General features: G+C 40.2%; 3 protein-coding genes across 4 annotated transcripts; all 3 read right to left on the reverse strand.

Annotated features, from left to right (window-relative positions):
• Positions 1-108: 108 nt before the first annotated feature.
• Positions 109-15,342, reverse strand: kctd5b (potassium channel tetramerization domain containing 5b). 2 transcript variants are annotated; one of them, XM_034558656.1, is made up of 7 exons: positions 14,872-15,319; positions 9,083-9,191; positions 8,658-8,749; positions 8,459-8,554; positions 8,152-8,262; positions 5,190-5,315; positions 109-3,132 (listed from the first exon to the last, which is right to left on the reverse strand). In XM_034558656.1, the coding sequence occupies exons 1-7, from the start codon at positions 15,091-15,093 to the stop codon at positions 3,103-3,105; spliced, it is 786 nt and encodes a 261-aa protein (XP_034414547.1). In that variant the 5' UTR covers positions 15,094-15,319; the 3' UTR covers positions 109-3,102. The 2 variants fall into 2 exon arrangements, with proteins under 2 accessions (XP_034414547.1, XP_034414548.1); XM_034558657.1 differs by lacking the exon at positions 8,152-8,262 and having other exon boundaries at positions 14,872-15,342.
• Positions 15,343-15,493: 151 nt separating this feature from the next.
• Positions 15,494-23,558, reverse strand: pdpk1b (3-phosphoinositide dependent protein kinase 1b). Its single transcript, XM_034558718.1, has 14 exons — positions 23,159-23,558; positions 20,912-21,202; positions 20,681-20,723; positions 20,425-20,562; positions 20,146-20,290; positions 19,964-20,061; positions 19,754-19,829; positions 19,566-19,634; positions 19,291-19,387; positions 18,965-19,138; positions 18,577-18,794; positions 18,393-18,450; positions 17,930-18,082; positions 15,494-17,790 (listed from the first exon to the last, which is right to left on the reverse strand). Exons 1-14 carry the CDS (start codon positions 23,180-23,182, stop codon positions 17,677-17,679), a joined length of 1,698 nt encoding a protein of 565 aa, XP_034414609.1. The 5' UTR covers positions 23,183-23,558; the 3' UTR covers positions 15,494-17,676.
• Positions 23,559-23,617: 59 nt separating this feature from the next.
• tsr3 (TSR3 ribosome maturation factor) lies at positions 23,618-26,801 on the reverse strand. The gene is made up of 6 exons (XM_034558284.1): positions 26,380-26,801; positions 25,805-26,015; positions 25,237-25,430; positions 24,919-25,086; positions 24,317-24,371; positions 23,618-23,947 (listed from the first exon to the last, which is right to left on the reverse strand). The coding sequence occupies exons 1-6, from the start codon at positions 26,498-26,500 to the stop codon at positions 23,797-23,799; spliced, it is 900 nt and encodes a 299-aa protein (XP_034414175.1). The 5' UTR covers positions 26,501-26,801; the 3' UTR covers positions 23,618-23,796.
• Between the last annotated feature and the right edge of the window lie 19 nt (positions 26,802-26,820).

A 26,820-nucleotide genomic window follows, 5' to 3' on the forward strand; every position in this document is an offset into this window, starting at 1 on the left:
TTGCTATAGTATCTACATGTGAAAGGACAATTCTGGCATGTACAATCTGGGATGATTACTACAACACAGATCAGGGTAACCACACCTGAAAAAAAATAAACCGACACATTTATGAATGACAACATTTTTATTGGGTTTACCCTTTGCAAGACCCTATAGATATATCCCCTTAACCTCACACTCAGTTTGCACTTGTTTAACATTGCATAAGATCAGATAGAATAGTGATCTATGTGGTGATATGAGAACCGTATTCATTGATGTAATTGCTAGATTGAGGAAAATTGACACATTCATTCCCTCATACAAGAGTGAGCATCTTCAATCATGCACTACAGTGTCTGTGGCTTATGATTCTCGAATGCAAAACAAACTGGGCACTTATAAGTATTAGGCTACAGATTTGATAAGTTTGTCCATGACATGAAATGATAATTGATGCCAAATGCTCAACCAGACGACCCGTTTGTAAAGGGCATTAAAAAGGTAGCTGCTAAAGTAGGGAGGGGGGGGGGGTGGTTACACACCTCAGACCAGAGTATATCAAATGAAGTTACAACTGAACCAAGCAAACCAAATGCAAAACATTTTAAATCTCATTGCAGAAAAGAAAGTCTCAAAATTCAGCCTATTAAAAGTGAGCATCTCTGCCATCAGAGCGGGTGGAAAGCACGATTGTCTGCAACGCTCAATACGCTGTGAGAAGCGTATAGAGTAACTTATCAGTCAGCACATCTGTGTGAATATCAGTTCATGTGGAGTGGGGAGTGCTAGTTGCCATTGGTGCAGTCACGTTAATGTGTGTGAGGAAGTGCAAGACAGTACATAATTGGAAGGCTTGAGAATACTAGCGCAAATGTAAACATAGCCTAGCTCTGGCAGGAAATCCAGTCTACTTTGATTGAACCTCTTGGCAGATGTAAAATGTTGCACTTTAAAAGCCCTTGTGTGTGTTTGTGTGTATACGTGTATAGCTATATCAAAAACATGCATTCATACTTGTATTTTTTGCGACAATATAAAAATTGTTTTAATCAAGTGTATACGTGTACATGTGAGTAAATGGAGGTTTGTGTAGTCGTTAAGAAGTCTATATGTACAAAGTGTGCCAGCATTAAGAAATGTTTACTCATCCCTGACACCAAGATCAACATGTACAATACATATAAGACATTGGATTTTGGTCATTGGGGGAAAAGGCAACACTAAATGATTATTTGTGAATGAAATATCCAACCTATCAAAACCACACATCAAACCTGAAAACAACTTTCTATAAAAAAAATAAACAGAAAAAGTAGTGTTTTAAAATGCAGTATTTACATGATCAACATTACAGGCTTGTAAGCAATGTGCACAGTGCTGTTTTCCACTGCAGTGCTTGTAATGCTGTGTATGAAATCTACTCAAGTCAAAATGCTTAGAAGAATCTATCACAATGCAGGAAAAAATACATTTGTTTTTAAATGTAACAGTCAACTTCATAGACAGCCAAGTATAGCTTTGTTATTGGTTATCAAAACATGTTCCAGGCATGTTCTCAGTGAAAGACACCATGTTCAGCATCAGCTGTTTCAATCCTCACTCGGAAATCTCTAGAGTCCTGTACAAACAATGCAAAACAGAAGTTAGCATTGTTAAAATCATCTGGTTTTTAAAGATCCAGTATAAACAACTTCCTTTCCAAGTTGTGTTTTCTCTACAGTGTACAAAACGTGCAGTTTTTTTTTTTTTTAAAGAGTTAAATATTAATATTGAATTTGGATTATTTACATCAATGCAAAATGGGTATGAAAAGAAAGTCCTTCACCACTGCCCCCAAAAAAAACTTAATCCAACAAGATGTTCCCTCAAACATACACAAATTTGTCAAGAAAACGTCTTTTTTGTTCCTTTCGTCTCACGGAGGTTTGTCCCAACAAGAAACAGGACAATGATGTTTAAAAATAATGTCACTGTAAAACAGAATTCAAATGTAAAACACCTTTGACTATTTTGGCAGTTAACTTTAGACTTATGAACATGAGGAATTCAGAAAAAAAGGGATATCAATTTGTACGAATTTACTTCTTTACACCACAAAGCCCACATTTGCAGGAGCAGCAGACATCTTACTTTGAAACAACATTTTGAATGAACAATGGGTTACATGTGTATCCAATACTTAACTATATAATAACAAAAAGACTTTTAAGTGGACTTCCTGAAAATAATTATTTAATCCCACAGCACACATTGGCCTCTGGGTAATTGTGTTACTAGGGTGCCACAAGCAACACAATTTGACTTTTTAAGCAATAAAAAAATAAAATAAAGTCGCCATTTTAGGCAGATATACTGATCTCTCTAAAGTCATTTTATTTGTTCTGTGAAAATGGGGCTTTTATAGTTCTGTTATTAATTGACCGTAATGCCCCTTTACCTACAGTGTCAGGTCACTGATACTGTTCACAGTTTTTATCCTGGTCTGAGAATATTATTGTTCCTTTTTTGACAGAAAAGTAAAATGTTTCCAATGCATCTGAAAATGTGTGTGTTGTTCAGTTAGGATCCTCATGATCACAAATCTCAGCATAACTGTTTGACATTTTTGGGAAAACATTTTATCGATTTGTTTTTGGGGTGAATTTAACATTTAATAGCTTAAACCTTGACCATGTGCTAAATAAACACAATTCCCTTCTTAACATTTCTAAACAATGATTTTGAGTGATGAAGACCATACTGGATGATCCCTTAGGACCCTTGACTTGGAGGATTTAAGAATGAACTTAATAGATGACCCTGAGTGAATCATTGGCCTTATATGATGATGGCCATATTCTATGGCGTAAAACATTTGTAGATTGCAATTCCTTATTCTCAATTCTAAAAAGAAAACAAAAACTTGCCGCAAATTCAAAAAAGGTCCAGTTTAAATGTACAGGCACAAATTGTCAGTAAACAGACTTATTTACATCAAGAAATAAAAAACAAAAATGGAGAGAAAAACACAAAATGAATGCACACCGCTCCTTTAAAATCTCCATTGTGCCAAACCTTCTTCCACAAAGATGATATGTTAGCATCATAACACCTGGAGCTCATAATACTGAGTCCTCTTCACATCCGGGAACCCCTCTCCTGAAGGATCTGCAGACCAAGAAATGATAGAATGAACACATCGTACCACATGCTCTGAAAGTAGTTGTGTTCTGACTCACTGTATTCCTGCCACAGTGCATACTCTCCCAGCCAGGAGCACTCATACATTTACTCTACGCGCCGGCTGAATAAAACTTACTGAATGGGTTGCGGAGAAAAGGGAATCGCTTGCACAAGTGACAAAAATAAAGCATTGTGCAGGAGACTATGCAGTATGTGATTCTAAAGCCAATTGCCGTGAGTCCATAAAGCTTCCTTGCTACTGGAAAGACATGCAGCGGAAACTAACCACAGCCCCCGGAATGATTCTGAACTACAGCAGAGATGGCGAACGGAGAGCAATATGAAGGACAAAGCAGTCAAATTAAAATGTAACATACCTAGTTCAGTATAGATTTAAAAGTTGTTTTTAACCTGTTATTTTTAGCATTATCAGTCATAATAGCAGCGTGTCAATTTAAAAAGAGGATAATGGAGTTATTTTTTATTTAATCACGGCGCTTCTTCATAACCATTCTGGCTTCATCTATTTTCTAGTTGGGGTCTTTATTGCCGTCACACAAAATTAGATAATCTCAGGAGTTTAAACCACAATCCCAGATATCTTCTTTCTGTAAATAAAGTGAGATTAGGATTGGCTGACATAAATGTCATGTCATAAAACGTATTGCCACATTTACTGCAGTAAAACAGTAAAATAAATAAGAAAACGCACCAGTGCAGTCAAAGCAAAAAGTACAACTCCTGTTTTTGACAATGGAATGGACAAAATGCGTGTAGTAACCCTCCCTTCCCTTTAAATGTCATTGAATGAGGGACAATGAGTCAACCTGCTGCCGGTGATGATTCAGAGTGTCCTCTATTAAACCAGGCTGCGAGCATGACAATAATTACAGGGGTCTTATTTACACTACAGAAACCAACGGAGCGCTTCCCATCTGGTTTCAAAAAGAGTTTCAACGACAAAGTATTTAACCAGTCTCAGCAGGAGCCATCTGGCTTTTGATTTAGCTTTGGCTTGTAGACTCTGAATACCAAAGCTGGTTTTCAACCTTTATTCAGTCACTTCGATCTGGTTTAAATGTTGTCTTTGACGTGTGGAAAAGAAGTTTTCAGTAGTGTAAACTGCATCAAGGGGGAACAGGGAAGAAAGAGCGGGGACAAACTAGAGGCTTGGCGGAGGGACTATGAGCAGTCTCACGAGTGAGTCATAAATGCTCAACCCTAATAAGAGTCTTTCATTTCATAATCCGTCTCTTCGTCCTCACTCTGAGCAACATGCAGCATGCAGACAGCACAGAAGACAAGAAAGGCATGTCGTAAATTAATGGAAATGAATGGAGGCATAACATGTTGAACAGGAGAACGAGGGGAAAGCTAAAACTAATGGATTAAAGTTCAGGGGGTATTAACAATAACAACTACATTTAGCAAAACAAAAGCAAACAAATCTACAACACTCAATTCACTGGTCACAACTGAGTCCAAACAGTGCCGTTAACTACCAACTTAAATCGGGCCGTTATTCAGAGTAATCGTTGTTACCGACTCTTCTGCTGACTGCGCTGAGCTCATCATCGTATAACGGCGGTTGTAACGGAGTAACATTATGATGCATTCAGGATATCATAATGTGTTCAAATGTAATCTTGTAAAAAAATTAATTTTTGGCAAGAAACTAGAATAAATAACGTTTTTTGGAGAGCATCCAAATGAAAGTTGTTCATGCCTGAATCTTAACAGAAGATCAATTGTTCAGTTAAGAAAATGTCAAAATGAATGTCTGCTTTGCTTAAATTTAATTTCTCTCCTTCATCATTTGCGTTTTTTTTGCGGCAGGCTGTTTTTTAACTGAGGGACTAAATATTCACAACGTTCTCCTTCATAGAGCTTTCTCATCAATAAAGGAGAGGGGCTTTCCATTCCCTGGCGGCATGTTCATAAATGCGATGCATTTAAAACATTCAGCACAGGCCATCATTCACAGATGTTTGCTGTGGATGGATTTTCAACCGGCATCCCCACAAACTCAGACACTTACTAACCTTTGCCTTCTCACTGGGCTCACTGTTTGTCCCATATGATTGATTGTGCAGCTCCTTGGAGACTACACACAGGAACTCGGCTTGGTCTTCGTTTCCGTAGTTGTAAGAGGAGCCTATGCTGACCAGCTAGAGAGAAACGAGAGCAGAGCACAGAGGAAGAATTAGCCTTAGACTGATGAAGTAGCGGCACAAACGGGGTTGCTCGTGGCGAGTCACGTAAAAGAGGTTGACTACCAATCAAAGAGCACAGAGGGTCGACAGGTTCATGCAACGCAAATTTAAAAGGCAGGACAATATATTATTCTGGAGCTTCTCTAATTAGACATAGCTCAATACAGCTTATACAGACTAGACTAATTGACGTGTGGTATGTGTGACCCTGAAGTTTGTTTTTAGGATTAATTATCTTGCATTTGTGCCTTTATCAGATACACCAGCTAATATGAGATACAGTGGGGATGACACATAAAAGTCCTCAGTGAGATTTAAACCCAGAATGTTTAATTGTAACCCACTCAAAACATATTAAACTAATACGGCAAGAAAATATCAACAGGGGCTATAAAACCTATTTCCAGTGTTAAAGGGTATTTTCAACTAATTACACTTATAAAACGCAATACAAACGGTATTTTCAGGACCTGCAAAAAAGTCCAGCATCGAGAACCAAAATATAACATTAATGAAGATCAAAGAGCGAACAGAAAATGTAGTTACCAAAGTAATTAGACAGAAACAAAATAATTGGTGGTCGAAAAAGAAAAGGTAATGATGATAAAAGAAATAGCACAAAGACACCACAGTCAGAAAAAAGATAGGTATTGAATACAAGTGCAGGGACTCTACCACAGGAAGCAAACAAGCTGGTTGAAAACGATGGGGAAACAGTGGATTTGACCTGATTAATTAAACCATGCTTGTTTAAAGTGAATAGTGGGACATAAAACGATAACAACTGTTGAAAACTACAGTATCTCCTACAAACCAAATAAAAGGAGCAAACTACAAATTAGGTCACACCCACTCAATGTTTAGCTCTGTTACTTAAGACAACATGTGTTGGACTTTTGTTAGCGCTTCGACTGCCATATTAATTCAGATTGCTAATATCAATACGAGATACTATAAGCTGTGTTCTAAAAACCTGCTTTCTTTGACTATTGGTTTACTCTACGTTTTATTTTGGGCGGCTGTGGCTCCGTAGGTAAAATGGGTTGTCCACTAAACGGAAGATCGATTATATTGACAGCTCCTCCAGTCCGCATGTCGAAGTGTCTTTGGGCAAGACACTGAACCTCAAATTGCTCCCAAAGGCTCTGGAGTATCGGCGTGACTAAATCCTGATGGGCAGTTTGCATGGCAATGGTATGCATGTGAATGTTGTCATGTCGCGCAAAGCGGTTTGAATAGTCACAAGACTAGAAAGGACACGGACGGACACGGACACGGACACGGACACGGACACACACACACACACACACACACACACACACACACACACACACACACACACACACACACACACACACACACACACACACACACACACACACACACACACACACACACACACACACACACACACACACACACACACACACACACACACACACACACACACACACACACACACACACACACACACACACACACACACACACACACACACACACACACACACACACACACACACACACACACACACACACACACACACACACACACACACACACACACACACACACACACACACACACACACACACACACACACACACACACACACACACACACACTTCTTCGAGCACTGAATGGTCAGGAAAATAATTTGCATGAGAAAACACCATATATGGTATTTGTAAATACAACACGGGCAGGGCAATATTAAATTTGAATAATTTTCCATGTCAGTTTGAATACAAGATCTTTATAAACAAACCTTGTGCACACCCTGAAAAACATTTAACAAGAGTAATTCCTGTTTGTGAATTACTGCTTTTACTGCTGAATGTTAAGTGTGTGTACACTGCAGGCTACATGTATACCGTCTGTACCCAGGTGTGCATGTTCAGACATGCATCGCCTCATTAGCCACTGCTGCCAGAGACTTGTTGTTGTTAAGCAATCTTTCTCACATTAGGCATCAACGCAGCAAAAAGACCAAATGATCTCAACTAGCTATCATGGATTCCACTTGTCATGCTGTTACAGAGTCAACGAGCCCCAAAGCCGAAGACTTTTTTGGGTAAAATACACTAAAAAATGTTTTGCTATTAATGGAATCTTAAACCAGCCGTAAGTCATCAAACCTCATCTTCCCAATAGACTCTCCTGGGCTGACGACCGAGCTTTCGGCTTTGCATAATAAATGTTTCTAGGAGTTTCCCATCTGACCTGTTTAAGGCGATCAGAGAGAATTCAGCTCCAATGTGAGATCCAGAGATCATTTGTCTCAGAGAGGTTCATTCACATATAATAGACAAAGTGTAGTTTCTCATTAGAAATATTAGCCTTTGGCAGCTTCAGCTGAAAACAAACACTCATGTAAACTTGGACTATTCACTCTTAATGTTTGAATCTATATAAATTACAAGGTAGATTACCTGCTGAGAAGATAAGACATCATTTCACTAACAACCAGCACTATATTACAGCACAGCCCCCAAAACAGCCAAGTGGCTACAGGAAAGCAGAACACAGAAAGCTGTTGACAAGCTTAAAAATGGTGAATGTAGTATGAATAAAAAAATAATAAAACAAAAATCACAGACAAGAAGAAGTGTCATGGTCTCTTAACCTCACTGGTGAGCAAGCAGTACATATGAACATTGAAAAGAATCATCTAAAAAAAAAGACCAACAGCTATGTGTCTTCTTGGGACAAACGACAGCCAACGGCGTGTGTTTGGACAACATGGGGACCATGCAGTGACCAGCCCGTGGACAGAAATTTGTTAGACACACCTCTCCACTGTTGCTGTTGTTTGGCAAAGCAGACTCCTCTCCCTTCACCTCCCTTGACACAATCAGCAGAAACTCTGACTGGTGGGCCCGCCCGTAACCTATACTGACAAGCTGCAACGACCAATCAGAGCACAGAAGGGATGCCCGGATCATGTATGCGGACAGTGAGAAAGATGCGATTTGCTGTTTGGCTTTTTAGCCGTTTCCAATATTGAGGATTGGACTTTCTGGGCAATGTGAGCATGGCGGGGTGGATGAAGCACATGAAAGGAGGGTTGATGCTATAAGCCTGCAGGAAGAGATTTACCTGTTCAAACTTCCAGCCGTCAGACATGGTAGACACCATCTGTGTCAGCTCCTCCTCCTGGCACTGCAGCACACGGTAAACATGCTTCACTGGAACCTGAGAGGGGACAAATGCATGAGAGAAATGGGATCGACACAAATTGAATGGAACAAGACTGTCATAATCATGGTCAAATGTATTTAAATAAAACGTTATGTACCTGTGAAGTTTTACAGTCGCGATCCCTGATCTTGTCCTTAATGAGCTTTATTAATGATGTGATGTTATAGAATTCAGCCTCTTCTAGCACACCTAAAACAGTAAAAAAAAAAAAAGAAACACTTATGATTATGGCAGACATATCCCTTGACTACTAAAAGTGTAATGTGTGAGAATCTATACTTCTTTGACCAGTCCAATGATTTCTATTGCACTTGTGGTCTGTCAAAACGGAGATGTGATGGACAAATAGGGAGTTGCCTTTTTTGCAATCATTGCCATGACATCAGTTTTTACAACAATCAAATCAACAATAATGAACTAAAACATTGACAACAACTTCTGTTACCAATTTGTTTAGTGTGCAACAGACAACTGTATTTTGACTTGGAATACAGTTCATCTCATATTCTGCAGAGTCATTACCTTCCTCTGCCAAGTCCCTGTTGAGGACCAGCTTGCCATGTCTCAAGTAGTTAAGCACTGGCCCAAAGTATGTGGGGTCTCTGTCTATGAGATAGGCACCAGTTTCATCCTGAAATGCGGAGAAGGAGGAGGATGAGATTAATAGAATAACACTGTATTCACTGACACAGAGTGTATGATTTTAGGAAACATTCAACATTGAGCCACATTTACAAGAATCCCCAACAGTCATTTTAATTCTAAGCATCCAGCACGGGAAACAGTGTACACACAGAGATGAAAGTGATTTTAAATGCTCCAGTCTTAAAAATGTCTTTGAAAAGAGAGACATGAAGCAGGCGTATATCGTAATTGAAACACAATCTATGGGGGGGGGGGAACATCCCTGTGAATCAGTGAATAAAACTCAAGGGATGAAGAACTATGAGGTCAGCTCCTTTGCTGATAATCTCTACAGGGGTTGAGAGCACACGTGCACACAGCTTTGGGATATCACTTCACTATTCCCAGAGGCCTTGGGTTTGATCCAGATTTCTCCACAACAACTGGGTATTCCATTATTTCTGCAAGTACTGTGATTAGAACGTCTTTGTCTCATGGGGAAAGAGGCTAAAACAATTAGAGCAGAACATAAAAAAGATTTGGAACAGCGAGCTGAATACACCATGGGGACCAGGAGAAAGCCCCTCGGCTTACAACCAACAATTAGCCTAGTCAACTCTAGTCTGCTACATAGTTGGCCAAACACATAATATGAGTCTGTTTGAACTGCTGTATAACTACTGCAGCAAACACCATTTTCATATTATGAAAAGTTGTTAATACAATGTGACCTTAGGGAGTCTTGGAGGCACTTGGAGGAGGGAGGACAGGCCTTAAGCAAATGTTGTGCTAATCCTTAAATGCTACAGGATGTTTGACTTTGGCTTCAGGAGCAATCCTTGCAAATTAGCCACATTGATGGTCAGTGCAATATTGTCATACTTTGCAGGCCATGACCAAACTCAAACAGACATGACTATAATAAAGAGCATGTGGTTGGTCATAGTTACCTCGTCTTCATGAGCTCAGAGATGATTTCGACTCAAAACACATTCATCTTTTCAATAATGAGAAACGGTCCCTGTGCATTTTCTTTTGTAATGAATTTGAACCCTCCTGGCTGGTTGACCTCATTTCCAATGCAAAAATATCCAACTGGAGCTCTATTCTGGTCTTATTGCCTTGTGTCAGTTCCTTCCACTTCCAGAGTCACTGAAGTTTAAGCACAAGAACAGGTAGGCCAAGCGTGGAGAAAACAGACAAGACCAAAGCTGCAAAGCTCACCACATTCAAACTGCCCTGTACCTAAAATGTTGATTTTAACAGGTTAGGTTTCTACTATTGGCCTCGAGCATCACGTTTTTCTTTTAAATCCTATCAAAAGTAAATTGTATAATTAACATAAGTAAATGCTTCAAAATTAATTTAGTTTCCAGGTATGATATGCTTTTTGCATAACATTTGGTAATAAAAAAAAAAAATTTGGCTCATTTATATTTAGATGCCAAGTGGTAAAGGCGATCCCATTAATTCCCTTGTTTCATATAGGGACATCTGAATAACAGAGCCGTTGTTAATGATATTAGCAACACCTGCACTCATCCTACTAAGATAAGTCAAAAAGGTCTGCTGTGAAAAAGGCTGATTGCATTATAAAAATAAACCGCCTCAAAACACTCCTACTGATAAAACACTCAAAGATACCATATGTGTACTCTACACTTTGGTAAACCTTCTGCTTTCTGGCCTGTTGTGCTGACAAGCCTGTCGCTGGTCCTCAGGGTGCACATGTATCTATGGGGGGCATACGGTGACAGTGACCCAGTTCAGAAAAAGATGATTAAGGGGGCTCTGATTGCGGTGCCCCATGGACACAAAGGGGACAGTGTCTCTAATGGAAAACAAAAGGCTGTGTCTCTGGAGGCCCCGACTGTGGAGCACTGGGCAACAAGCAGAGGGGTGGGGGACAGTGAGGGGAATTGGAGGAGGGCCATCTGTGTTATAATATGACCGTGATGATGAACAAAACTAGCTTATCATCTATGAATATCAAGGTTAAGGGAAGAGCAACATTAACACAATATAGAGATTTATTAATTAATTTTTTTTAAATGTATAGACCTACATGGCGAAGGACAACAGCTTGAACCAAAAACACCAGATGATATCAACAAATACACTAACAAGTGCCAACGTCTACAACAACCACCAGTAATAGGTCAGTTCCCTTTAGGTCAGGCATGCTAAAAATTGTTTTAAAAATATTGAATGTGCAAATCTTTCCATACATAGAGTAACAAGAGCCAAGTTGAGGCAGGCCTAACCATGACTGCATTCAAACCCAAGATAACTGGAAATTAAGGTAAATAGAAGCAAATTAGAAGGGTGGGCTTTGCTTATGAACCTTATCATTCTTCTCCTAAACACAATACATATCCTCCCACAGGAAATACCATGGCGACCCACCCTTCAAGCATGTGATGTCCAATAAGGCTTTTTGCAGACACATTAACGCCAATTCTTAATTCAACAAAAGTAACAAGTCGCTGCTTGTTTGCTTGAGAGTCCAACAAGGGGTGTACAACAAACCTTTGCATGGCACAATTCACCCAGTCAAGTCAGACAGGTGTGTATATGTTCACTGCTAAATTTCATATAAAATAGGCTTTCAAATACATCAGATGGTGGATAGCAGTTGTTACCAAAAGAGAAATAGCAACAGCAATGAAGCCATTCCAATTTGCTCAGACTAGTAATAAAGAGAGTTAAAGCGTTATCAAACGCTGCTCAGCCTTCACTGCAGTCATGCTGGAGTACACGCCTACCGCAGAAACACCACTTAAAGATGTTGCAGTAGATCTTCTGAATCACATGACTGTAGCTACTTAGCCAAGTGGAAGCCTGGTCCTTGTAGAGTAGGAGCCAGAAGTCCCTCTGGAGTACAAGCAGTAATGGCATAGTCAAAGAGGGCTTCAACTTTTAAATAATACACACATCACATCAAGGCTATATTATGTGAAACCATCTCATATTTCAAGATATTTAACACTGTGCATTTCATAAAGGCTGGGAAGAACATCTCGCCTTTCTACCATTTTCAACTCGAGGCGACACCATTAGTGCGTTTTGCAGAACAATTATGACTTAGCAGGGCTGCAGACAGTAAATGAACAGCTTCTTTTAAAAGTCCCCGAAAAGTATTACCGCTTTAATGAGAAGCAGTTCTACGACTAAGCTGGCAAACCCTGAAATCACTACAAACTGGAGCTTTCTCCTGGCAGAAGGATAAATGTGTAATGCAAAAGAAAAAGAGGATGGAAGTGAAACTATTGGTCTCTTTGACGAATGACTTTGGGTGGGGAATGAAATTCAAAAGGACAACATTTTAATTTATTGCAACTATGCAAGACTATGAACAATTGTAGGTGACTGGCTTTTTTTAATAAAGTTGCTTTAGACCAATAAAGCCAATGGGACCATCCTCGAGTCGCACCTGAATTGCCAATCGTACTCTGCACTGTCCTGTTGAGCACTTACTGCAAGAAGACACAGCAGGAGGAGACTGAGATATCACTGTTAAATATTTACATTGCCTCCCATGGTGTTCTCAGGCATGACATACAAGCTGAATAGGGCATTTAATGTGACCATATTTTTCTCACACATGCCGCAGAGGGGACTTCTTTGGGCATCAAATGGATATAAATATGAAAATAATAAGATGTGGAAGGAACAAGAAGGTGCTTGAAAAATTGATGCCGCTCTCAAAGCTTGAAAGCTGGGTCTCTACTTGAGTGTTCGAAAGCATGCGTCTGCCAGAGGGATGGATACCTATTGACGTGCAACTCTCAGCTTGGACAATTGATAACTTTGAGAGCAATACCTGCTTATGATTTCGAAGCATCAGATATTAACACAATTCTAACAAACCTAGCCATAACAATACATCTCTAATGCGACAGCAATAAGTAGGAAGTTAAGACTAGGGTAAACCATTTAAACGAATATTTTCTGTTGTTATGTCTATGCACCTGACAGCACTTCCTCCACTTTCTCCCTGAACTACCCCAATGTGCAAAACAGGCTCCAGTCAACAACATGAATAATGCAGTTCTCCTCAAAAGTCCTGCTGAAGCACGTCAGCCTGCATGACTGAGAACTGAACCACTCATTTCCTTGGCTGGGAAACAATACTGCATTCGCACAAAAACAAAGCTCTTCACTGATCCTTTACTCTGCTGGCCTTTCTATTCACATGCAGTCGTGTGATACAAAAAAAAGATGGCCTTCTTGACTCAGTTGCTGATTAGAGGAAATCATGCCAATGTTAATTGTTTCAGACAGAGAAGCAAGTGAAATAATATCCAATAACATGTTCTTTACTAGTAGCTATCTATAATGAGACTGCCTGCAGGAGCGAGGTACAGTAATGGCTTGAGAGTCTGATACACACTTATGACAAAGGATTTAGATGGACTGATCCGTTGCTCATGGGAGGATAAACTGACAAAAAAGCAAGCTTATAATTTAGAGATTAAGATATTTGCATGAAAATACGAGATGAGCCACGGTCTCAGCTTAGTATAAAAAGGAGGGCAAGGGTGCAAGTAGATGAAAACAATGAATAATGGAGCAGTAAAATGAACGACGAAAAACAGAGCATATTATACTATGTATACAGACACTAATACATTGTGTTTGACAGTGCTGGGGGCCTTAAAGCACGCACACACACACACTGCTGTTCAAACTGGCAGATGGACAAACAGAGAGAAGCCTGCTTCTGGAGCATTGAGGCCATTCAGGCAGATGAGTGACTTCATCCCCAGCTCTCAGTTGTCAGCAGCACCTCACTGCACTTGGCAATGACTTATGTGCTCATCAGGGAAGCCTCACCACCAGCACAGAGGCTGATTACTGCACAGAAACAGAGCCAAGTAACAAACTTACCTCAAGGGAGGAAGGGGAAAAACACAAATTGATCTAGCAACAAAGTCCTTCTATGTGTTACATCATTTGGCAAGTCAATTATAGCATGCACTTTGGAGATATTACAGCCACTGGCTGGGCAAGAAAATAGCTTATTGATTGATAAGCGTTTCTGTAAAATAGAAATGTGTGCTATTGGAATATTGTGTCATTGAACATTTTACTTAAATGATTACATACATTTATTTGAAAAAGCTGATAGTTTACATGACATCTTATATATTGAGCCACCTACAGTCATACACAATATCGGCGAGGTTCAAAGTGTGTATATATATTGCAACAGTAGTTGTGTCAATAATGGAGAAGAATTGGTTGCCATCCCTGTTTGACACCTCTCTGAGCTACGGCCTCAGATCTCAGTGGGGAAAGTTTCCAACTAACCTCCTGGGCGACTTGATATTTTTGCCTGGAAAAGCTGAATTTCAGCCATGCACTGTGGTTGAAGTAAACACTTTAAACAACACGTGTAGGGGACGATAACCGCAACACATTTCACCAGCGACAAACACAAAGATCGTGTGTCATGTGGTGACTGTCGGAATCTAGCTAGCGTCGTGTGCTAATGCTAGTTAGCCACATTAATGGGAGTTAGCACAAAGTGTTTGTTTTCACACAGCGGGGCCCCTGATTGAGCAAGCTGGTACGCACAGCTATCAGCCCCACAGCTGTTCAACAATACAGTCAGCACATATAAAGTAATTTAGAGACATTAAAATAGTGAACCTAACTCTAGCGCTAGCTAGCTTAGCATTTACCTTGTCGGAGTCGAGCTCGGGGTCAGCTTGGCTCAGTCTGTACAGAAATGATTTGGGATCTCGACACAGCGTCTGTCTCGTTGTTAAAAAATACGTTCCCCCGACATTTAGTCGGATCCACTTCGACGCCCCGACACCGGTCGAGACGTGTCTCTCCGCCGGAGAATGGGTCAAACACCTCCGGTGCACGGAGCCGCTGGTCTCGGAGCTGTTCTCTGCCATCCCTCTCTTCGTCGTCTCCTCCGCCCTCGAGCTCGGCTGTGTGCGGCTGACAGGAAATATCTGCGCTGCAGCCACTAACTTGGGAGTCCACAACTCATGCAAAGCAGGCAGCCAGCGCCACAGCCACTCCTCCCAACCCGCTGCGCCGGCACGGACACACAATTGTGTAACTCATCCTAGAGAAGAGAAGCGCTCCTCTGGTTTGACCCAGCGACGCCTCGACGTGGAGCAAATGATCTCTTGATACCCAAAGCCTGGAGACGTCACAGCGGATAAAGATGTCACTTGGTGGTGCACAGCAGTATGATTGTAACGTAGACATGTGGCTTGCACATACGCAAGACCAGCCAGCTTTAAGTTTTCTCCCGTGTTGAAAGTAATTTCCAAGACACAAAAGCGCTGATAATGGACCGGTACTTTATTTACATGTTGCAAAATGTGAGATGCCATTGACACTGACTGCTGCTGCTTTCACGGTGTCATGACTGTGGTTGGTAACAGAAGACAGGACACACGGCTTTATTTGTATGCCTAAATCCCTACATGCTTTAATTACTGGACTACCAAGCATTAAATGGAAAATTCATCATTCGACATCTACTGACCTAGCGCACAAATAATCAGAGAGAGAATGAACAGATTCATTAAATTATCAGAATGATTAAATCACTGAGCAAATAGAAAATGTATGATATAGTAAGAAAAAAGCTGTAAAATATTATAGTTTACAATAATTATTCACATTCAAAGGCTTTACATCTCAATACATACACAACATGGCCCCTGAACATGACTTCAATCCAAATGATTCATATATTAGAATTTAAATAACATAGAATGAACTAGAGGCTAAACAATAGCCATCAAATAACCTTATACAAGAATAAAAATACAAAAACTGTATCCTAATATCATTGCATTACTTGCTTCAGATTTTAATAATACATCATCTGTACATCACAGTTCTAGTCAGTTACAAGCCAGGTAGAGTATTCCATACACAATGTAACCGACTGCCATCGAATTGATTCAAACAATTTTTCTAACTAGAAGAAAACACTACTCTAGTGCTTCCTCAACTTTATAGACAGATACAGCAATTTCATCGGTTATTTGGATCAGATAGATATCTTTTAACTGACATCCAACCACATTGAGCCCCGGGCCCCTGGGCCAGAGGGTCCTATTCACCTACACTCCAGTCACACACTGCACACACAGACTCAGCTGAAGGAAGAGGACCTTTGGAAAGGACCTTTAGGTAATATGTCAAAAATTAAAAGCATTATGATAATACATATTGCTGAAACAAGAGCACAAGTTAAATCAGTCGCTTTAATTTCTATTGGGCCAAACGTCAGAATGAAAACAAAATGGGCCAATGCGCCCGATGAGGCAGTTCTGCCATCTTGTCCAGGGACAACAGCTTTACTGTGATTGCGTCGGAGAATGATAGTATGTGTATGTATCACTGTTGATGAAGGTTTTCTGTTCAGCATGGGGTGGTCAGCACATTCGATTTAGTTTTCAATAGGACGTACTAAAGATGAGCCGACAATCCCACCGAAAAAGAAGTTGCAGAATTCACATCACAAAGAAATAGCCAGTGAATGGTACAGAACAGCCAAATCATCCAATAAAATACGCTATGGTTACCAATGCAGTCAAAAATACCCACCTTTAAACTTGAATAAACTATATCTCCAGTGCCCTGGGAGAGAGAAGCAGACAAGGCTGAGCTACAAAACTGGCCATGCAGGAAAGATAAGCAAGTTATGATTAGGAAGTACAAGCTAGTGGCATGTTTACCCGCCCCCTGTTAGCAATACATCCTAAGTAACGGCTACGGAAGGCTCACACTTGTATGGAGACTGATTCATGTCTCACTGCAGACCGGTACTCTGCTTTGTTACATCGAGACCTTCATTTGACTGCAATAAGCAAGTTCCAAGAGACTAAAAAACAACTCAAATACCGTGGGAACACTTGGGCTCTGACAAAAATATATATATATATGATTTGAGTTTGGTAAAGATGTGAGACTGAATCAGCTTACAGTATCTGTTACAACCATGGAGTATTATGCTCTAGAAGTGAGGCCTGACTACAGCTTGCACATACAATGTAGGAATAGGATATGGTTTAATTAAGATATCGGGATAGGCTCTGGTTCACAAAAGCTAGATTTTGTGTTGGTATCATTGGAGCAGGAAACCAGTCCTTGCATTTGAGATAGTCCTAGCGGTAGCTAAGCGTGTGTCCCTCTATAGGACAAGCTTGCCCCTCTCTTCCCCCCCTGCAGAATGTACAAAAAGCAGATGTGCATGGTGGCAGTCTTATCATCCATACATGGAAAAATGCAAAAGAAGCCTCACAGAGAGCACAAAGAACAAGCAAAGCAACCCTGAATCCAAAGTTGTATTTTTCCCATGGTTCTACTCAGGAAAACAAACAAGGTCTAGATGCCAGCGTCTCTAAGAGTTTGTTTACATTGCGGTGATGAAGGGCACTAAAGAGGGTGTTACTCTGCTCAGTGATTGGCCTCAGAGCTAAACAGGAGTGGCCACCGGAGGAACTGTGCTCCTATAGGCCAGGGTTTTGGTGCCTTTGATAGATCTTTCTCCACACTTCATGGATCTTCTTGCACCATCTGTCAGCATTTCCGCTGGGGTCCATCAAATAGTATGTTCGGTTAGGCTGCAAAAATCACAGAGATGAAAAAAACTATTACAAAAGTAAACCACAGAGGAGGAGAAATTCTCATCAGTGGGCAAGTATCAACATACTGCTGGAGAAAAATATACTGGACGGACATAAAAAATAAATAGTAATTTACCGTATGAACAAAGAAGGTTTTGAAGTTCTTGGCCTCAGGGCGTAGCTCGAGAGACCAAGGAATCTCCCCTTTCAGGACCTTGTTTACAGGATCCACGTAGTACAGGTGTGGTCCTTCAGTGAGAAGCAGCTGTCTCCGTCGAGCAAACAGACCCTGCAATGGAATGCCACACGTCTCGAGACATTAGTTCACCAACAGAATGGGCTGTGAGACTTTCCTACGCACAACACTGAATTCCCCTTTACTTTCTACATATCAGTCAGAGAAATACGCTGGGTGGTGACTTAATTTATGCTGAGCCAAACTTAACTATAAAACCTGTTTCCATTTGACTACAAACATCTAACACGCAGCCCCTGAATAGTCTAGCTGGCAGAAAAAATATCCACCTAGAAGAAAACCTTCAAACTTCAAAAAGTTAAAGTAAATATAATCTTAATTATATGGCCTAGAATTCACCAACCTTCCTTTTATCCACTGGGCCCATCTTCAGAATCAGGTTATTCTCCACAAACTGGTGCCTGTGTAGAAAAGCAACATCAGATTACTGACAACAACGTTTTTTTTCTTGATGAACAAGACTTGAACAATGAACAGCACTCTAAAACACACAGATAAACAGGTTGACACATTGGCATGGGTTTTACCAGGGGTTTCCAGTGGTCTGTTTGTCCAGCAATAGCTGCTTCTCTTCTTCAGTGAACTGCAGGTCCAGTTCAAAAGAGTTATTGTCCAGGTCATGGATGTACTGCTCAATGTTGCTGCTGGACCTCTGCGGGGGGGTGGATTCATGTGGCGACAGGGAGTGTGATGAGCTGGACTGGGCCACCTGCATGTTGCTGAACTGGCTCAGGAGGTCATCATACTGAGTTTGGAAACAATACGAATAAGAAACGTTATAGTGATGTTTGGCTGAAGATTTGTAGTTTGTTCAGGGTTCGAGGGATACAATTTTAAACAAGGCATCACATATACATTTTCCCATGAACAATAGCAAAGAAATGGAGGGACCTGTACTGTAATAACATTTCTTACGTTTCCATAGCAGTCCTCATCATCCTCAGACATGGCTGGCAGGTAGGGGGTGAGCTTGGGGGGTGTCTGTAGGTGTAGGTCACTCCAGGAGATAGTGTCGAAGAAGGGGTGCTGCCTCAAAGGGTCGTACCCTCCCATCTCTTCACACCCAATCCGCTTGGAAGGGTCCAGTGACTGAGAGAAAAAACAAAACAGATGTGATATACATTTCCAATCTGTAAATAACCAACACCAGCTAACCCTCAAACTTATAAAAGAGTCCCTACGGATATCAGTAACATTTAATTGTATCTCACGTATACGACTCATGGTTCTTGATGACTTACCAAAAGCTGTTTGACAAGATCCTTGGCTTTGGGGAAGAATTTCTCAGGGAATTCATACTCCAGCTTTATTATCTTCTGGAATATTAGGTACTCATTTCTGCAACAAATTAAACACAAGTGGAAAAGGACAAAAAAAACATGGACTGTTAGGGAAATGTTGTTTGCTAGAGTAATATTACTGGGCCATGGTGGTTGTCACATCTAGCATTAAAGTTGAATTATGTAAATGAAACATAAATGAAAATAATGACAATTAACTTCAACTTAGTACTCACCCAGCTCTGAAAGGTGGTAAACCAGCCACCAGCTGATAGGTAATACATCCCAGGGCCCAGAGGTCAGAGCTAAAAAAGTAAAACAGATACAGGAATAAAGTCAAAATGTGATGCCATCATTATCTGACAAACATTAAAACAGAACAACGATTAGCACATCTACATATGCGTGATGCCAAACATCATACCTCTTGCAGGCAGATTTCTCTGTTAGCAGCTCTGGAGACACATACTGTGCTGTTCCGACAAAGGAGTTTGCTCTCGCTGCCAAAGTGTGGAAATAAATGGTAAGAAGACATGAATAACGTCACATTGCGCAGTGAGTAAAATGATAAATTAAAGGAACTAAACATAAAGTACAACAATTGTGTTAAGTAAAATCAGGATGTTGGTTATACCTTGTTTACTGTCTGATGATAACTGTTTTGCCGTCCCAAAATCTGTTATCTGGATGTGCATGTCTTCACTCAGAAGAATATTCTCTGGTTTCAGATCTCTGAAATGAGACAAACCAGTTGTAACTTATGGGAAAACAATCACTTGAAAATGATTCATCAAAGAAAGCAAACAAGGGTCTTACCTGTGTATTATCCCCTTATTGTGTAAGTATTCAAGAGCACAAACTATTTCAGCTGAATAGAATCTAGTACAGGTCTCATCAAAAGAACCAATTTTGCGAATGTATTTCAGGAGCTCTCCATTCTTAGCATAGCTGAGACCGAAATCTAAGAAAAGCTAGTTAAGGTAGACTGATTATTAGAATTCAATTGTGAAAAGATTTTTTGTGACACATTAACAATAAAACAAGAGGTAAGTTGTTCATATAACACATGTCGTGACACAATTATTAGAAGGATACACAACTTCTCATCATCTTGAAATGTGAAGTAGAGCTTGACAAAGAACGGGTGTTCTAGATTCGACATCAAATCCCTTTCTCTTTTCACGTACTGGGCTTTGTTCGCCTTCACAATATGGCGCTTCTCTAAAATCTTAACTGGTGGAGAGAAAAGACAACTTCAGGATAAAATAGTAAAAACAAACCAAGCAACTTTTCCATCTTGATAAAAAGTGCCATTGATATCATTCACCTAAGCTGGGGCATTATTACTTACTTGCATATTCTTTACCCGTTAACTGCTCTCTTGCCAGGACAACCTTAGGATCAAAAGAACAGAAAAAAAAACGTTGTCAGATTTAGGAGAAAATCTTCCAACTTGTTTTGTCAATTCCCCTCAAATGAAATGTGGATGTATCATCCAAGTACAGTAATCAAAATAATGCTAGCATATAGCAATATCTACCCACGTATAATGTATAAGCTAAGTGGAATGCAAGTTACATACCGTTGAGAAGGAGCCCTCTCCCAGTATCTTGCCAAATCTAAAGTCCTCTGGTTTCTTCTTGCGTGGCTGTGGGGCCTGGACAGCTGGCTGTGTGCGGAGGTCTGCGCTCTGGCTGCTGGCAGACACTCCTACAGCACGGGCCTCTGAGGCTGAGCCCTCCATGCTGGGACTGTGGCTACTGCTTGCGCCTGGGATAGCAAGTGGCGAGCAGGAGTCAGGGTGGTTTCTTACCATTGATGGATGCGAGCAGGAACAGATGACAACGCTGGGCTGAATGGGCACAACATCATACTGGAAGAGGAGAGGGAACATTCAGAAGATAAGTCAGCAGGTTGATGCAGTTGTAGTTTTTGTCCTAAGCCATGTCCTAATGGAGTTTAAATAGTATATTTTCTCTTAAATCTAAGATTGCACCTTGTAACACACCCAACAGCTAATGATACATCCCTTAATTATGACTGATAATCTGAATAAGATATTACAATATAAAAACAACAACAACAACAACTGCCACCTTCAATATCACTTTCATAAAGAATATCTGTGTTTGAAGATCATGCCTTTCTCTTCAGCACTTTGAACTGTCTTGTGAACTGGAATTTTAAATATTTTCACCATCATTCTGTGAGCAAACAGATTTCTCTAATAGTGCACAATAATTACACCTGTATACCGTTGGATAGGATAACACGATAGTGATAGACAATTTTTTAAAGTATATATTGTAAAAAGCTAATTAATATAATACATTTGTCCGATTTTATAGTCCTTCAAATTGTATAATAAAACCAATATAAACGAGCAATTGGCAGTCTGTGTAAATAAAACTAGATAAGATCTGGATCACAGAGTAGATCCACTTTCCAAGGTTGTTAACTTAATTGACAACACTGTTGGTAGGATATCTTGAATATACAATTTCTAGTGAGACCCCTTGAGGAGCAAAGTCGAGAATTGATTAGGACATGCAATGCCTATTGGAGAAGCCTGTTCTGATCCTGGTGGTCCCACCCTCCAGTGTTTAAGTTGTGAAAACTATGTCAAAGTCACTGTTTTCATGTGACCATTGTACTTACTACCGTAACTGCATTTGTCTCCACATGATCAAACCGAAAGGCAGTTAATGCACACAAACAACAAGAAAAAAATATATATATATAATTGTTGAGGACTCGAAGATAACATACAGCGACAGGTTGTGCTTTCCAACAAACTGGCTGGTGCTTCTTCCACTTTTGTTTATTTGTAACGTACTGAACCACTGGAACTATCAGTGCTGATGTTGTTCATCTTACAACTCTGTAACGTTAGTGAGCTCGTTCAGTTGGCCCTTTTTCTCATTCAAAACCAAGGTGTGGCATTTTAGCTGCCTTACCCCGGACTTCACTGCATTGTGGCCAACTAACGTTAGTCTCGTTCCCATCTCCTGAACCACTGCTACAGGTCGACCGTGTAATGGTTTCTAGAAACATGCCAACGTTAACCCAACCCTAAGTACTCGGGTAACAACAGGCCTGTGAGAACTTTATTTGCTAACTAACGCCTGCTAGCGAGCTCTCGTTAGCTGCTGCTGCCTTGTCAAATTAAGCAGACAGTCACTGACAGTTATGAACTTAACGCGAACAGACAGTCAATTAGCTCGCGTTAGCTAGCCAGGTAACAAGTAGCGTTAACTTCAAAACATTAGGCCATTTTCACACAGCGTCACTCAGTCACGGGCGGATTTCATGTGCCGACGTTAATATTTAAATTTAAAAAGTGAACGGGTTGACAGTAGAAGTACAAAGTGTTCACCTTAAAAAGCTTCCTTCTAACCAAAAGGTGGGACGCAATAAAGCTCTTGTTAGCTTGTTAGCAAGCAGGAGCTTCGCCCGAAAGCGCGAACATGTTTAGCTAGCTAACAGATAACCGACCACGGGGGAACGGGCTTACATCCTATAAAACTACCACCAAGCAGTTTTAAACGCTAAACCAACACATAATAAGTAAGATAAGATCTGGTCATGAACTAAACCAGGTGTTAGCCAGTCCCGTGTAACGTAGCAGGCAGTAGGTGTTGTCTTAGCCAGCATTGGCGAGCTAACGTCGCTAGTGAGTCGTAACGTTCACCGACCACCGATCTTTTGCGGCTAGCACCGCTCTCCAAGTGTAGGCCCGACCTAACTATTTGTTGTCAAACAGCCGCCACACTGCACATTTTGAGCACCGGCTTCGAGCCGTTATTCTTTTTAGAGTCGCAAAACTTACCAGCTGACTTGTAGCTCTTGCCATGGGAGTTTTCCACGAGTATTTATTTGGAATAAAATAATTAGAGAAGCTCCAGTAATGGCTGCCTCTGCGCCTTCATTTTCGAGCTGTGACGTCGTTCCACAACAATGTTACCGCAGGACAGCAGAGGAGAGTCCCGCTGTGTCCGCCCCCCTCGCCACATTTACAACCTACTGAACTTCATCTTACGGATAGGAATCGAGTCAGACGGCTGCAGTTGTTTATATATTCAGATGCCGCAGTCAACGTGCCCTACAAACTATTTGTGCGCCGGTCTGTTGCAGATTGACTAATGATGCATTGTAGCGAGGTTTCTCCTCAGCTCTCTTACACCATTTTAACTCCTCAGGCTGCTTCAACTTTTTTGGAGAAGCCCACAAGTCTGCGTCTGTCCATCACACCATGCGTGTCGAACTGCAACCACCACGTATTCAAATATAAAGGTTGCAAGGATTCGTTTATTTAGTCTGCGTTTACATGAAGACAAACATACAATTGTATACATTTCTCTTTTTTGGGATGCTTGTACAAAACTGCAAAGATGTATGAGTCATGAGTGTTGAAAAGGTTTTGCCAGTCCTTGGAGTAAAAAATAAAATCCATAGTTGAAATATGCTTTATTGTGACGACTTTGTTCCAGTCTCTTCCTCTTCATGATGATGCAATACTGTTCTTGAATCAATGTTGCTCTCTGTTGTTGTTTTTTCTTCTTCTTCTTTTTCCTCCTCCTCCTCCTCCTCCTCACTAGAATCCTCATCTTCAGGTGCACTAAATACAGAAATACAGTTTAAAGAACGTAGTTACCATACCCATGAAAAACAACAACTGATGTACAGGTGTGTTTAAGAATATTTTGTATTTTCCAAACCATGTTGACTTAAGTTTTTTCAGTTGCAAATTTAAAAAGTTGTATAAAGTGACATACTAAACAGAAATAAATGCAGGATCTGAAATGTAACAAAATGCAGCAGTAAAATGACTGGATCAGTACTAATGCTTAATTTATCATAATTCTATCACTACAAGGTTTGCAAACAGTGTATCTGAGGGATTACCTCACTCTCAGAATCACTGTTTATTGCAAATATATATTTCACATACAAGGAATTTGATAACCGTTGCATATTAAATGCTTACCACAGACGTCTGTTGGGATTCCCACATGTTACTCCAGAGTTAACATCAAATGGATCTGTGAACAAGGTAGATAATTAGCTTTTGTTCAAAATGCATTCTTCTCTGCATGTGGGGCAATTTTCTAGACATGCTTATCACAATTAGCCTGGTTCCAGACCTCTGAATCAATGCCAACATCTGACTTATTCAACCAATTTAAATTAATCACAATCTGTTATATTATTTTTCACCAGTCTAGGAAACAATGGGAGAAACGTCTCCGTCAATGTGTAACATTTTAGAAAATGCTGCCTATAATTGATTATATTATGAGAAATATATACAGCTTAAACGCCAAATGAGACAATAATTCAGCAGCAGTGAGTCACCATAGGAAAACAAATTATGAAATAGACTAAAATGATGAGCTTTACCATAGTAAAGTTTAACAGATATAATCTATTTGAGGATACAACTTTAACATTAAGCCAAACCAAGACGAAAAATAAGGACAGATGTGGGACTAAAACCGAAATGACCCCAACCATCTCTGCTGCACAAAATATGTTGGTAAACACTGAAACACCCCACCCCTCCAGTTTATTTATTTCTACCCATTTTACCAAACTCCTCCTCCACTGGTTCAGACGTGAGATATTCCTTTTCTACGGAGAGCATCGCTTCCTCTGACTGACATGCAGCATATTGGTCCAGCAGAACTTTATTGAGGTCCAGGAACCCTGTCCCCCACTTGAATTTATTCAACAAGAGCATTGCTAGTTCTTTAAAACCTGCAAAATCAGATAAAGTATGTTAGAGTTTTACTGACATAACTTGGAACAAGATACGAGAAACAGTCAGGAAGCAAACAGATACGAGATATATTCCTAACTTAACTTCCTATTTATATCATTCCTGAATAACTAAAGCGAAGTCCTTACCGACAATGCAGAATGTGGCAGCCAAAGCCTCAACACAGGATAACTTGCAGGGCTTGCCATAGTTGACAGGGTTTGCAGCTACAAGGAATGGCAGTAACCTGGGATGACTTCCGACCATCTTATTGAAAGGAGTCTCCTCCAGCTTGGCCCAGGAACAATCGATCACCGCTAAACCATTTTGAGCCACAATCTCTCTGATGTAGAAAGTTTTTTTAAGACAATGGCAATCATTTGATCACAAAAAGAGAGATTGAACACAAAGATTAAAACACATTTTTTTGAGATAATCAATTAACCATTTCAGTTTGCTATAAAATAAAAAGCAGCCAAAAATAAACATGCATAAGTTTGACCAACAGAATTAAAAATGTTAAAATATCATTCCATTTCATAATAAAAAGTGTTTTCGGCTGCTGGTCAGACATAAAACAAACAAACAAACTTTATAGATTGAATTATTAACCGTTCATTCTAAATAAAATAAAAATTACGCAACTGGCTGGTATACGTCTCAATTTATGGCTCGGTTATGAATCATCATATGTTATAATGATAAAGAAATGCACACCTGTCTGCTGGAGTCACGTACTTTGTGCCCATCGGACTCAGTATGAGTCCATTAAATCTCTGATTGAGGCGCAGGTTGCGTACAAAGCCCTTGCGTACCAACTTTCTGCCAGTACAACGTTTGGGGTCACAGTGACCCAAGTCCCACATGGCAAGGGGACAAGGCATTTTCACCTGGGGGGCCTCTGCTCCCTCCTCTAGGTTAAGACTTGCTGAAAAACAGTGACAAAAGACAAAGTGTCCATTAAGGATGTGAATGTGAGCACTCTTACTCACACTTCTCATTTCTTGCATTTTTTTCCTCAATGACATTGGTGTAAAACTAAATAATTGGCATTAACTTACTATATAGCCTAAGTGTATGGCTTCATATTTTAAAAAGGGACAGATTTGAAAATAACATTTGTTTTAATCAGTAAATTAGTTTGTATAAATTAGAGCCTTAAGGAGACATTGTAATTTGTTAAACCTTAAGTCATGTAGCCCACAATATAAGAGGCAAGCATAAAAAAACAGTAACATAATTAGGACACAATAGAACATAATTTTGACTTTAATTAGTCAATTCATGATTACCTTCAAAAGTAGTGTGCATTTCTTCTGTAAAGGCCTCTAAGGTTTTCCCCTTCATTTTATGCCTTTTTTCTTTGCTTTTGTTGCCAGTGCGCACAGACGAGCCCTGTTTCTTTCTTCCCATGTTGCAACCAGTGTACAGCTAGTCAGCTATTTTCAGATAACAGTTTATAAAAACTAACCAGCTCAGACGTTAGCTAGCTAGCTAGCTATACCACACACACACTAACACCAGTCTGTCTAATGTAGCTTGCCAAATGTACTAATTCCGTATTTTATCTACGGGTAAACCATTCAATAGTTAAAATAGATTGCCACAATACAACTGTCATTAGTCTGCATGTACCATGTACTTCTTTTAACACAATTTAAACTAGTTTAATCGGCTGCGGCTCGTGGAAAGCGCGTCGTAGACCGAGACGTCAACTGCGCATGCCCAAATCT

This window comes from Cyclopterus lumpus, chromosome 19 (genome assembly GCF_009769545.1).
Source record: "Cyclopterus lumpus isolate fCycLum1 chromosome 19, fCycLum1.pri, whole genome shotgun sequence".
Classification (NCBI taxonomy): Eukaryota; Metazoa; Chordata; class Actinopteri; order Perciformes; family Cyclopteridae; genus Cyclopterus; species Cyclopterus lumpus.